The 14,320-nt window shown below is 38.5% G+C and overlaps 2 protein-coding genes across 2 annotated transcripts in view; one reads left to right on the forward strand and one right to left on the reverse strand.

The window, feature by feature from the left end:
* LOC137999601 (translocon-associated protein subunit alpha-like) overlaps nt 1-1,817 on the reverse strand; it is a 23,862-nt gene extending 22,045 nt beyond the window's left edge. The window contains exons 1-2 of the mRNA XM_068845425.1: nt 1,629-1,817; nt 1,065-1,195 (exon numbers count right to left, since the gene is read on the reverse strand). Coding sequence (XP_068701526.1) covers nt 1,065-1,195; nt 1,629-1,704 — 207 coding nt within the window. The 5' untranslated portion in view covers nt 1,705-1,817. The remainder of the gene's footprint in view (nt 1-1,064; nt 1,196-1,628) is intronic.
* Nucleotides 1,818-1,901: 84 nt separating this feature from the next.
* Nucleotides 1,902-8,413, forward strand: LOC137999612 (NEDD8). Its single transcript, XM_068845437.1, has 6 exons — nt 1,902-2,038; nt 2,137-2,154; nt 5,110-5,139; nt 6,934-6,992; nt 7,924-7,947; nt 8,139-8,413. Exons 1-6 carry the CDS (start codon nt 2,021-2,023, stop codon nt 8,224-8,226), a joined length of 237 nt encoding a protein of 78 aa, XP_068701538.1. The 5' UTR covers nt 1,902-2,020; the 3' UTR covers nt 8,227-8,413.
* Nucleotides 8,414-14,320: the final 5,907 nt, after the last annotated feature.

The raw sequence follows: 14,320 nt of genomic DNA on the forward strand, positions 1-14,320 counted from the left end.
TATATTAAGTTAGTGTTTATCATAATAGTTTTTTATTTGTATACTTTTTTACTCTAACCACAAAATAAATTTGTGATAACAGTCCTCTGTGCTTCTAGTGAAGGTCATGAAATCTGACCGCCGCTTATGAGAATGCAATCTTGAATTCGCAGACAGTTTCCATTGCGCTATATCTATTTTCTGATTATTGTGAGAGTTTTCAGGACAACTATAGACCTATAGCTGTATCACACCAAATTTAGGTTAATTCATCAAAAAAGTTGCGCCTTTAAACTTTTGGGTCTTTTTTTCTGTGGGTTGAGTTCTCGGCTGTGAAGACCATACACTCTGTTTCTTCTCAACGAAAGTAGTTAGTTGTCAATGTTTGAGAAAACTATCGAATTATAAAAAATAACTGGTATTTTAGAGTGCATTTCCAATAGTTGGCTAAGTTATTTATCTGTAAATTAAAATCCAAAAACTGGTTTTGCAGAGGACTTTATAAATTGAAGTTTCTCTACATGGATTTTCAATTACCGAAATCGGTGGTGAAATCAGTTTCTAATTTTGTGTTCAATTGGAAGTCCAAACGATCCAAATTTTAAGATAAATCAGTACATCTCAATCGAATGCACACTTAATTTGTGTACTCTTCTGAGGGAAAAATACATGCAGTTTGCCTTTATGAACAACAAAAGAACTGTTGCTTGTTGGAATGACACTCAATTTGTGTGTAATTGAGGTGTGTGTAAAGCTTGTGTAAATATTTACACTTGTGTTTTGCGCGTGTATTTCACATCTGTTTTGCCTGTAAATCTGCCATATTGCTCGCATTTTCCTGCTGCTATTCCTGTGGCCTGTACTCTACCAATGAGAATTCAGAATTGAGTAGAATCAACTATTTTCTCTATTTTGAATTCTCATAGGTATTTTTGCTGTGCGCAACATTGCCACTGACATTCCCGTTCTGTTGCTAAATAATCCTATTTACTATTGACTTAACGTATATATAATACATTTTAAGGAACTATGTACGTTTGGTTAACTGGGTAAGTCAATAATGACCAATTAACAATCCATCTTGCCTTTCCATCATCTTCTTCTTCTACGATTTCTTCAACATATTCATCATCATCACTAGCTACATCAGCTTCCGTGGGTTTTGCAACTTCCTGTTCATTTTCGACCTCGTCCTCCAGTGCCACAACACACGCATCTTTCGATGTTCCAATGATTTAATGCCACGTGCACAAACAATAAAAAAGTCACATAAGTATAAACAAGAAATAAATGCGCCGCGGGTCTCCCCTTACAGATAGTTATTTATCCAGAAGGACTTTATCACTCTTAGAAACGACGTCCTCAGGTAAAACGAATGAAATCATGGGCCAAACGTGAAGACAACAGCTTCTGTTCATCACGGAACAGCGCGAATGAAACAACAATCGATCGATGCTGCGTCGTCGAAAATAAAACACTTTCGACAACGAAAACATCCTACGAATAGTTCCATTCCATTTGCTGATAACTCCACATCAGGGAACTCATTCCAAATGCCTAAACATCACAGGACACCAGGAAAATCAACATTTGGTAACCCCAGTCTCAGATTATGTTAAAACTTTATTTACGTGTGTATAGCGACTCACCATTTCCAATCAGGATCAATGATGTCTGTAAAACTAATAGAAAAAGAAAGAAAAATTTTCCTAGTGAACAAAACATTGTGTATCCTTTTAAAAACCGCTCCGTCTTTAAAGATGGAAACGGATTTCCCGACTGTGGATCCACACAATTAGAAGAAAATGGCTGCCAGAACAAAGAGGAATGTCAAGGAAAGAGCCTACAGTAATAAGAGATCAGCTGACAACACCTAAATAGCAGAAGATAGGTTATGTATGGGAACATATGCCGTACCATCGACCATCTAATTCCTCTGAAAGGAAATACTGAGCCAGCGATCAACAAGTGCTACATCTTTTCAAAAAATTACTGATATTACTATTTTCTGGCTGGGAAAAAAAACTGTTTCAATTCAGAAATGCTCATTAAAGTCAAGGTAATACGCATAGTTTATCAAAGGTTAAAAGAATTTATTTCCTCTTTTTGACACTGACACTTTTTCCCTTTTGCCTCGTTGCCATCCATCTTGCAAAGACCTTGACAGGAAAAGAGGTAAGTGATTTGTCCTCTAATTAAGTTATAAAATTTGCCAACGCTTAGTACGTTAGACTTGAGACAAAAACTTAAAACGTCGAGGGGTCGTTCATATGTTTTCATCGTAGTCGATTTAAAAAGATTCGAAACTTCTCTATCTGACAGCAATTCGATATTCTTCACCCAGAACATCCATTTGTTGCAGTTACTTGTGTTAATAACTGGTGTATATGTATATAATAAACTTGGTATTTCACGTTCAGATGTATGTATCCTTGTACAATTGCGGAAAATACATCTGTCACGCAAGCTACTTTGTTGAAATATTATTCAAGCCAATATTGATATTATATACAGAAACACTTCACCTAAAAGAAACATTGCACGCACTTTTTATTTTGCCGTTACTTCTGGTATAGGGAAGATGTCGCTGACGTCACCTATTGTCATTAATGTGCCAACCAGAACCTCATTGACTGTCGAAACAAAGGGTCTTTTGTTCCTGTGGTTGGCACATTTGAATAACAAAAGCTATTATTGTTTGTAAATAGATATCTTCCCTATTAATAATGACAGTTGTTATGAACATGAGAACGCCACTGGTCATGTGTTTATTGCTGATTAGCATACTACATAGTAATACACGGCAATGGTGAATTCCCCTCAAACTGCCTTCGCTCTCAACCATTCTTGCGATAAGTATTAAAGCATCAGTAATTTGTGATTATCTATTACTTTCCTGTACCATTTGGGTTTTCCCAGTATGTGTCCATAAAGAATTGGGAAATGCTACCCCAGAGAAAGAAAATAACAAGAAAAATGAAATTGATAAATTAATATGAGATATATCATGCTTTCTGGCTGGTGCTGTCACATGCCTTGAGCAGTCTTTATCAGGAGGGTAGTCTACGCTTGGATTGCAAGTAGTAGTTTCACAATTTAAGTTCCAATAAGTGCAGGATCCCATGTCGAAATGCCTGCACTCTATCACACATTTGCCAACGAGCTCAGCTAAGTGAGTATCGAGTTACAATAGTTTTGTAATGTGGGTAAATTGATTTGGGCTGTCGGTGCTAAAATTGCTACTCAAACCAATATGACAGGAATACAGACTTCTGCCAGTGTGTGATTTGTTTTTCTCCTTTTTAAAACTGACTGTTTTTTTAGGGTTATTAAAAAAAAGAGCGGTTTTATTGTATTCAGACTACTTTTGCTTGCAGACAACTAATTGATAAGCATATTTGTTACACATATCCACTAATAGGAAGTGGAAAGTATGAGCTATTTGTATATGTGGGTGTGAAAGAACTTGAGCCAACATTAAAAAGAAGATGTACAGACTTGAACACTTGTAATGGTTGAAGCTCGCAGTTGTCATTGACGGTTTACAGTTCACAGTATACAAATTGCATTGCTTTTGTTTACGTTGATACGATTTATGGTTCCCAAAATGAGGAAAGAAAATAAAAAAGGAGTATCGTAAATACAAGGAAAAAGGAAAACGACATGACAATAATTATATCTACTTATGTCTGTTTTCTTTCATTGTAGAAAAATAAAGTTTAACCTTAATGTTAATCTAAACCTTTAAAAGGCTGTAAGACCTAAGTTACTTTACTAATGGAATTAGCATTTTAAATCAATCTCTACCTGTATGCGGACAATACTACAGTTTTCTGTATTGGATCCACCATCGATGAAGCATATAACCTACTAAATAACGCACTGAATAAGCTTAACAAATGGTGTATGACTAACTAATTAACACCGCACTCTTCAAAATGTGCCGGAAGTGATGTTGTTCCACCAAGAATCCTTCACTGGTCCATTCCCTTTGATCACCATTGGGAATGTCAACGTTGCGTGGATCTATGTTACAAGACTGCTGGGCATTACTATCGACAGGAAGCTTACTTGGGCGAATCATCTTAAGGAACTAAGGAACAACTTTGTCAAGAAATTGAACTTTTTGAAAAAGTGTTCTTTTCTTAAGAGAAAATCACTTCTTGACCTAGCTATACTTTAAGGTGATTCTCCCTTCAGTGACATACAGCATCGCTATCTGGGGAAACTGTAACAACCTGGATTATATCAAATCCCTGGAAGCCCTGCACTGTCGTGCCGGAAGGCTAATTTTTAATTTGCCGCAAGACACACCACCAGTACAAGTTATGGAACTCACACAATGGGACTTGATTTATGATGTGTATAAATGAAGTCTTGTCAAACTAATCTATAACATAGCCAGCGATAATATGCCCGCAATGATTTCGGATTTAGTTGTATGGCGTAATAGTCCATATAACCTAAGAGGACATAATAAGACCGTCGTTCCACAATTTTCCACTTATTTCATGAAAAATTATGTTTGTTACAGAGGAGCTGTACTGTGGAACTGTGTTTCAGAATATTTTAATGATTCTTGTAATTTTAAACAATTTTATTCAAAGGCAAAATCTAGTCCGATGTTTAGGGAAATCAGATTTGCGATAGAGTAAATTAATTGCCTATGTTTCATTCATTTTTCAGTAGGTAATTAGATAATTTAATTAATTAATTGGATACACGACCCCTCAAGCATGTAGTGCTTAAAAGCTAATTGTGTTTTTAAATAAAGGATTTTACTTTTACTTAATAGTGCAAAAAACCCCTTGAGACCATGCATTGAGAGATGTTTGCACCTGGAATAGACCAATTTCGATATATTAAAATTCAGTCGAAAACAAAAGGCATCATCTCGAGGCTCTGGGGAATAAACTCATACAAATCCTTATATTTATTCCCCAGAGCCTCGAGATGATGTCTTTTGTTTAGGATTGAATTTTAATATATCGAAATTGGTCTATTTACACAATCGGAGTAACAGTATACTTGTTTTCTTTGTCCTGATTGTTCACATCTTTTCATTGTAAGTGCAGTTCCATGTAATGCTGCACTTCACAATACAGGTAACTTTTTTTTTTAAATTTCTAGATAGAAATTGACATTGAACCTTCAGATAAGGTTAGTAATGTTATTAATTTTAAATTTTATTTGTGGTATATAGAAAATAGTTAAGCCATTGACTCCTCGGAGTTCGACGTAGTAGATTTTACACTGTTGTGAAGTGACACTGTTGTGAAGTCTATTTAATTCTTTGTTCACCCTGTCCAATTTGGCCGTGCCACTGGATGCGATGAATTTGGTGCATGTAAAAGAGAAACAGTGGCATCAACCACAATGTGCAAAGGAGTTCCCAAAGGTTTTTCTTGGGTTGGTCTGAAGATGATATAGAATTATATCGAAATATTACAAGTATACATCGACGATTCCTTGCATTTGTTGCCTGTCTTATAGACACAATGCAATTACTCGGTATCACCTTTATTCTAGTACAGAAGGACACTCTCCTTAGTTAGCAGTCCATGTGGTGGTAGGTTCTGTGTTCCATGCAAACTCTCTTTGTTGTGCCTATTTGCTTCATCAGCATCGATCTTCAAATAGCGTAATGCCTGTGCATGCCTGCAACCAAGAAGCACTAGCAGTATAGATAGATAAAGATAGATAAATCGTTTATTAAAAGAACAACTCGCAGACGTGAGACTGAATTACGTGTACAATATAAAACATAAGATAATAAACTAATATACAGTAATCTAAATATAAAAATATGCATAAAGCTAATAAACCATTCATTCATTCACAATACAAGGATAGATTAAGCTTCTTCCTTCTAAAACCAAGTTAATTCAGTATAGTATCTATCAGCATAGCTAAAAATGAAAGAATTTCTGGTACGATTGGTCTTAAGGTTTGGTAACTGAAAACACCTTTTCTTTCTCAACCTACTACTATAGGAGTTGGCCTTCGGTGGTAGTAAGTTCATTAACTTATGAGAGTCATTATTTACAATGCTATCAAAAAGTTTACTGCATAAACTATACCTTCGATTTACTAGGGAAGGAAGATCAGCCTTAACAATTGCATCAGTGTATGAAAGGTCTGGGTAAATGATATGCATAGCTCGTTTTTGTATTCGTTCTATTTCGTCACATAAGTATTTCGTTAAGCTACAATGAAAGACTTGACATGCGTATTCAAGCACTGATCTTATACACGAGCAATAAAAACCTATCAAGTCTTTAGCATTTACATCTGCTCGTTTTAGCTGTCTGAGAAGATAAAGACGCTTGGCAGCTTTACTAGTGATAAGATCTACGTGATCGTTCCATTTAAGATCGTTCCTGAAGGTAACGCCCAAGATCTTGGCTGTTGATACTCTTTCCAAACTTTGACCAGCTACTTCTACCGGATCAAGAGCTGGAAAATGTTTATCTCGTCCGAATCCTCGAAAGTGGTACTTTCGGAAGTAGCAAGGCTAGTAAACCACTAGGCATGGTGCTAGGTGCAGGTTGATGCTGAGTCTATCTGTGCTTTTATGACCTTAGTCTCCTCCCCATGCATGAGGTCAAGTGCGTCAAGAATTGTTACCTGTGTCATTCCCTCATAGTCCACTGCAAAAGCTTCCTCTCCAGTGTTGTCATCATCAACAAAATTTGATTGTTGCTGCCCCAGTCAATTCTTCTCCAACTCAAGAGTTTTTGTCAAGAATTAACATTTATAACTAGGTATTGTGGATCTTTTTCAGAGTAGATGGGAAGTTTCATTATTATCAAAATATTTAGAAGTAAATTTTAGGGAGATCATCTTAACATGTTTTTTTTTACTGTAGGCCTAAGAAGAAATAATTTATTAAATTTTACTTTGTAACTATGGCCTGTACTATTGCATAGTGTATTGAGGGTATTTTTCATACAGGTTGAAAGAATCAAGGAGCGCGTTGAGGAGAAGGAAGGAATCCCACCACCCCAACAAAGGTCTGCATAGCATTAGATTCATCAGTGATTTACAAAGTGACACAATTTTGTTTTAATTAATGTGTAGAATGAATATTTTAGCAAATGCCTTGATTTATACAAAGTATGATCACTAAGGTCGTGGATCCTGTAATGCACCAGAATAACCAGGAGAACAAAACAGAGCCTGTGGCCTGGCAATCTCAAGTCTAGAAGTAGTTACCAGTCTGCTCCTCTTGTTAATCTTGTGGGTGCCTACAATCTCGGACAAAACCTGTTGAGACAAAGCGACATTTCTGGTACTCCAACAATTTATCCAAATGTTCCGCTTAAAAGCTGCCCTTCCCCCCCCCCCCCCCCCCCCCCCCAAACTCATTGTTGATTTATCTTGGTCGGAAATATACTGTAGAATGTATGACAATACTCAGCATTATTGACTGAGAGAGAAGGGGAGTGCAAAGGGGAGAGAAACTAGGGTGGTGTAAAAATGAAGATGAATTGTGTCATTGTCTCGACTCTCAACAGTTTTGTTTAAGATTGTAGCTTGTGGTGCTTTGTGGATAATAAGACATATATTTCATTTTCTTTTTTCTTCAATAGACTAATATCTGGTTTTGTGTGCTCTAACACTCTCTTGGTCTGAATAGTGAAGTCTTATGCCATTTTTGCCACTTTTCTGGTTCATGTTGGAATTCCTCTCATTTACCTAAAACTTATACCGGTACTTCTTATCATAAGTATTTTATCATGCTTACAGTATATAGTGTAAATGTATAATCTTTTCCTCTGTGTGGGCAAAGTTTCTGTGAGTTAACCGATTGTCATTGACCAATTGGAGATCATCCATTGATTTGGATGTTTACGTATAAGAATAGGCCTGCCATCATCATGTCAAATTACCTCCTTGTTACTATCTCAATTTTTGATAATTTTTTGTTCTTGTTGGTTTCAGGTTGATTTTCAGTGGAAAGCAAATGTATGTATAATTTTGGTTGGGACTCTAACTAATGACCTGATGCCATTGCAACTGACTGCCCGAGTTTCTTCCAACTGTGTTGATTATTCAAATTTCTTGCTTACACTGTAGAGTCATTACAACTGCCATTCAAAATATACTGGTATGTCTATCAATCATTTGTTACTTTTTTTGTTGCTTTTTTTCCCAAGGAATGATGACAAAACTGCTCAAGACTACAAGATTCAAGGTGGATCTGTTCTTCATCTCGTTCTGGCCCTGAGAGGGGGCATGTTGTAAAAAAATATCAATCGTCTTGGCATCTCTCTGATGAAATAATATTATTATTTTGTACTTTTTGGCTTAGTGAAAAAAAATGTTGGTAGACTTCAGTTTAAATGCTGAAACTTAGACAATCATTTTTTTTGTGTGTTTATTGTGAAACCTCTTTAAGTAATTTCCAAATGAAACTTGTTGTGCTCATTGACCAGATTGACTTTACATGCATGGACATATTATATAGTGAACTTCTGAGTAGCTACTGCACAGTTAGTACTGTACGGGCAACTGTAAGCATTTACCCACCCAATCATGATATCGAGCAAAACACTTTTCAACTTTGAGGAAAAAAAGAAGATGATGATTTTATCATAGTGACACTGTGTGGAAGATGCACGTTCTTCCAATTGTATATTTGATGCAACTGCTGTTGCGCATTAGCACTGAAAATGTCGTTCACAACAGTAGGGAGCTTAAGCACGCCACGTTTTTGAGCCAACTATAACAACCGGAAGTGAACATTTCGCATGCCAGGACTGTGGTGTCTCCCAGATTTGTGTACTAATCGTCTTTGGAGAAAACATACTTAGCAATGTAAATGTGGCGGTGTGAAGACGAGTTAAAAGGTTGAAACAGCGCACTTCCGGTTGCCATCTGCATCTCAAAAGAGTGCATGCTCAAGCTCCCAATGTCTGCCAAATGTACCGGTATACTATAATTAAGACCGGTTTCCACGAACAGCTTAGTTGGAGTCAAAGTCGTAATCGGAAGTTTTGAGTGTTACGATCGAGCGAAAATCAAACAACGGAGTCGTAAACAATTCTCCCGATTCCCCGTGCGACTCTTTCCCAAACGATAAATGAAAAGCAGAAGCGGAAGAACTATATATCTAATCGAAGGTCAGTTGTCCACCAAAGTCCAAATTTTCGCACCAAGAGATAACATGGGGGACCTAGAAAACTAACTTCTGCTCTGTTCAATTCTGACCCCAATTGTTTGTAGACCTGATAACTTTATCCAGCGGGTGGGTCCTTTTCTGGGTATACGTTAAATGTTGGCCAAGGTGTTTATGCATGGCTTAGATGTGCTGAGAGTGTGGACATTCACAGTTGCATGAGCAAATTAATATGAAATCGTTGGACACATTGAAACTGTCGGATTGTGGCTTATCCACTGAAGAATGAAAACCTTAAAGGAGTACCCTCACCGTCTTAGCTTAATGCACCTTCACACCCAGAGCACGGTCTTCAAGACCTGGCTCAAGAATAACCCCGCATTTTTAGAGTACGTTGCCTGGTTACACAGCTGTGTTTCGAAACCGTGATGGTATCCACGGCGGTGGCGTTGGAGCTTATATCAGTGACTCCATAAATTTCAAGCGTAGAATGGACATAGAGCATTATGGATAGAAGTACCAGGGCGTAATAAACACAGCAGGGCGTCATCTACAGATTCTAGCGCATTCAAAACCCTTGAATTGGATACATTGTTTCGAAACCCTTCTGGGCCACCTCGCTGTATCCTGGGATGGACTGCTTTTGCTAACCGGAAACACCAACGTCGCGACATCCTGACGGTAAAGTACCAATCGATTTTAGACGTTCTTGGACTTCATCAGCATGTCACGAAACCAACTCATGTCACACAACGGTCTAAATGATTCACCGATTACATTATCACAAACCACCCACATTGCATAGCAGCTGCTGACCTCATACCTGCAGCAGCTGTGAGCGATCACGACGCTATATTTGCGTGCGTGAATGTGCGTGTTACGCGCTTTCAGCCGCGATACAAATGGATCAGACTGGAGGAAAACCTAAATTCTTTAGAATTTCTTGAGGATTGTGGTGGTCTGCTGTTATCTGTAGCATACTGACTAAAATCACGAGACGACATGGTAGAAGGGTTAAACACTCTGTTTTGTGAATGCATTAACAGGCATGCGCCTGTTAATAAGTCAAACTAACTCGCCCCCTGCACCGTGGATGAATGCGAATGAGATACGGGAACTGCAGGCAGAAAGGAAAAGGCTGTGATTTGAGGCTCACCAAACCAACAGTGATGATTCATAGAGGGCTTTTCGAGCGATGCACAACAAGATCAAATTTGTTATAAACAAGGCAAAACGGAGTTTTACTAACATATGCGCTTTCTTCTAGAAGGCCGAAAGAGGTGTGGAGAGTAGTTCACCGTAGGCAGACGGTTTAAAAATCTATAAAATGGGATCGGAAGACTTTCCTTTTCGTGGAATGACAAAATTACCCAGAATTCTTTTGGGACATGAAGGAGGCAACTTGAGAAGCACGAGATTGGCCCTCATCAAGAGAAAATGAGGGGACAGAGAGGGAGGCTCAGGGCGTTGGCCGGGATATGTCATGTCCACGAAAGTTATTTTTAGACGAGCCGAAGTATTTGTTCTAGCGGAAGTCTGTCTTCCGAGACGTCCGCATGTAGTCTTGCCTCGCTCTCAGGTTCTTAGTGAAAAGAGAAAATGGCGGCGCACGTGGAAGGCTGATGAATATATATTTTTTTCAAACATCAGACTAAGGTTGGCCTGCATGCGGACGTCTCGGAAGACAGACTTCCGCTAGAACAAAGACTACCGCTCGTCTAAAAATAACTTTCGTAGACATGACATATCCCAAGGGCTGGACCGGGAGCCTCTCTCTCTGTCCCCTCATTTTCTCTTGCCCTCATCAAATGGCTGAAGCGCCGGGCTGAAGCGCGGCCGGAGGAAAAAGTGAGAAGAAAATTTCTAGTCAGATACTTAAGAGCAAAGTAGTGTTTTTTTGCTGTTATCCTTGTAGCAAAAACTGGCCTTTCGTGATTTCCTGTCAAAGGAACGGTATGATGCGGTAGAAATCGAGACTCATCGTCGAGATTTCAGACTGTGATAGCTGTCGTACTTGTCTGTCGGTACTATGAACACACTATCATGATGTTTTGACTAAAGTTTTACAAGAAGCAAATCTGGAAAGTAGTATCGGTATTTTGCACGCATATATGTGTGCTTAGTACTTAAAGACCCTTAAAGGGTCTCCTAAGATTCAGCCTGTCGCACTTGGAAACTGATTAACAATTTTCTTTTAGCGTTAACCGCTTGAACTGCAGCTTCAATTTGTAGTTCAAAACACCAATTTCCTTGACTCCTTGGTCAATCCCCGACGAGTTGAGGTTTCGAAAGGTTGATGCAAACTGAATCGTCTGCTACTATTTTTGTTGTAAGCGACCACTTCATGGCCGGTTTATCATCGCCTTGTTTAAAAATGCATCCTGTAATTTCATGCCGAACTGTCACATAAGTCATAGTGATGAGACTGAGTCTGTTAATGACAGCCAAGCGCACAAAAGATGCCCGTGTTACACGCGCGCCGTGAAGTCACTGTCCCCAGTATAGTAAATTCCTGGCAAAAGTGACCTCCTAAATAAAATCATTTGCCAGCGTAACCGCAAAGTTTACTCTTTAAGGTGGCTCACACTGGGATGTCTTTTTAGAAGAATGCAACACTGCTTCACGTAACCACACGAAACACCAATTATTGCTTAACAGTCTTTATTTTGATGTGAATAGGTGGCCATAGCAACAGGAAAGTTATTGTTATTGTTATTGTTATTGTTATTGTTATTATCATTATTAGTGGTAGTAGTAGTAGTAGTAGTAGTAGTAGTAGTAGTCATTTACGTCACATACGTTAAACACAGCAAATACGTTGAGAACAGACGAAAAGTTGTCGTTTATACGTGAAAAGTGTTAGTAGTGTGAAATAACTAATTCGTTTTAAATATGTCAAGTACGCTATACCAAGTAAACATTGCAGGTAGTTATTGAAAGTCATGTCCATTGCTTGTCATCAAGAGATCTGAGATTACGGGATTAGTTATCAGGCGCACTGAAAACACTGTGTTTCGTTGCCAGCTTCTACAAGTGTGCAACTAACTAGCTAACTTTGCAGATATGTTGATGGAGTGTTTCCAATGTTTAGCGTATTTAGCGTGTGTGGCATGATTAAATGGCGGCCATGCCATCTACGGCAAACTGTTCATTTTTCCATATATTGCACTCTTGCGTGAGCATTTCTTAAGTCCGCGTTGTTTCTTGGTGCGTTTTCCAGGACTGATTGGTTTACATTTGGCTAATTTTGATAAGCGTCTTTTTAGACTTTTGACACCTCTCTCCTTACAAGCGTATCAGGGGCGTTATATCCTTGGTGTGTTTCTTAGTTCTGCTTAGCTCATGATTTTGTGATTGGTTCCCATAAATTTGTGAAAAGAAACCAGTCCGTTTCAAATTCACGATTTGGCAAGATGAGCAGACCTTGCTCCCAGGTAAACAGTAAAGCTATTAGAGATAAGGAAGAATGGGAAGTCATAGCAAGAATACAAAAGTTGTGTTCATGAGGGCCACTAGGGAGAATACGTTTATAGTAATAGGTGTTACCCTCTTTAAATAAAGGTTATTATCATTAAGTGCGTTTGGCGAGTTGACGACGAGGAAATCGAGAATGTGTGGATAAACGAGATGAGGATACTTCCTACTAACTACAAAATTAATACAAATTAATAAAAATCCTAAAATGAGGAAACAGATAAACCTCTGGTATGTGTTCTAATACATACATAACTTTTGCGCACCCCTTGCACCCTTTAACAAACGCAGAAAAAATGTTTGCCCAAGTTTGCCCTAGACTATGCGTCCCTAGTATATAAACGGCCATTTATGAATCTGCCTTGGAGTCTTGAAGAGTTATAAACATCTCTCTCTCGTGAGTCTCCAAAGACACGATATATGGAATTTGCTATACTTTACCAAAATGACGAAGGCGAGCATGTCGTGTTGAACCACAATCCCATGTGCCTCAGAATTGCCGTTTCTTCCTCAAAACGTAACGAAGGAATGGAAATTTCTCGATTAACGCTACAATTGTTCGAGGGGTCGTCACCTAGTGTGAAAACCTAACCCACTGAAAGGAGTAATCCATGTTCACAGTAGGTCTACTACACTGAGGTCGTCCCAAGGCCCGGGCTTACCGTATCACAGAGTGTGACAAATCGATAATTTCGATAGTCGATAAAAATCGATAATTGTCGATGAAAATCGATACTGATCAATCGACAAATGATCGAATTTCAATGTCAAAGTTTGATTTATACCCCGTTCACACCAAAGAGTTAAACATGTTTAACTAAACATGCTTAAAAAATTACCCGTTCACACCGCGCACGCTCTCCAACTAAACACGATTAAAACCTATTTAATTAAACTACCTCTGAAAGGTAGATTAAATCCTGTCTAACCAAGGCGGAGGAAAGAGACGATAAAAAATGGGGAAGGGCACCTGAGAAAGAAGAGACAACTAGACGCTCCATGAGAGTGAACTGGGTTGCCTGTGGTACGTGTTACACAAAAACAGAAGGCACTTGAGTTGGGTGGTATTGAACTGCAGCGTTCCAGCAATTTTTTTAAAGTGGAAGGGGGGGGGGGGGGGGAATGGAAACCGTTTGTGGGGTCACCCACACGTCATGACAGCAATGGCCTTTCACACGATGAATATTTTGTAATGTTGTGTCCCGTTTTGAGGTCTTTTACTTTTTAAAGCTTTGGTAATAAATTCAGTTCAAAGAAGCAAAACACGCTCTTGAGTGAAACTCACTCGTTTCTTCATTAAAGGGGCTGTGTCGCGCAAAATGATATAATTCCATGATTTGGGTGCAGGGATGGCGCAGTGATGAGAGCACTCGATTTAATTTGCGTTAATTGTTAATTTCAGTTTACAGTATCCCCAATTAGCGCTAGAACGACTAGACACTCGATATGTTGCCTTCCTTTACTTTTTTCCCAAAATGCCCAAGAAATAGGATGAAACATTGCAAGAACCTCTTAAAACTGTTGAACGACATAAAAAAAATACTGCAAAAGCAGGAAAGAGAAGCATGGATGGCCATAAATGTACAAGATTGAAACGGATTACATTTGGGTAATCTTGAAAAAAGTCGACCCGACGTTTTTCAAAATTATGACAAATTGCCTGGATAAAGGTCGTTTCTTTCTCATAATCATTTCGTTTGTGACGTAACGATAATTTTATCGGTAAAGGAATTCCACATTACCATT

The sequence above is a fragment of the Montipora foliosa genome, chromosome 1 (assembly GCF_036669935.1).
Source record: "Montipora foliosa isolate CH-2021 chromosome 1, ASM3666993v2, whole genome shotgun sequence".
In the NCBI taxonomy this organism is placed as follows: Eukaryota; Metazoa; Cnidaria; class Anthozoa; order Scleractinia; family Acroporidae; genus Montipora; species Montipora foliosa.

Excerpts from the sequence above, each read along its gene's own strand:
- LOC137999612 (XM_068845437.1), top strand. Across the intron at positions 6,993-7,923 it reads ATCCCACCACCCCAACAAAG|GTTGATTTTCAGTGGAAAGC; the intron begins GTCTGCATAGCA and ends TGTTGGTTTCAG. Across the intron at positions 7,948-8,138 it reads ATTTTCAGTGGAAAGCAAAT|GAATGATGACAAAACTGCTC; the intron begins GTATGTATAATT and ends TTTTTTCCCAAG.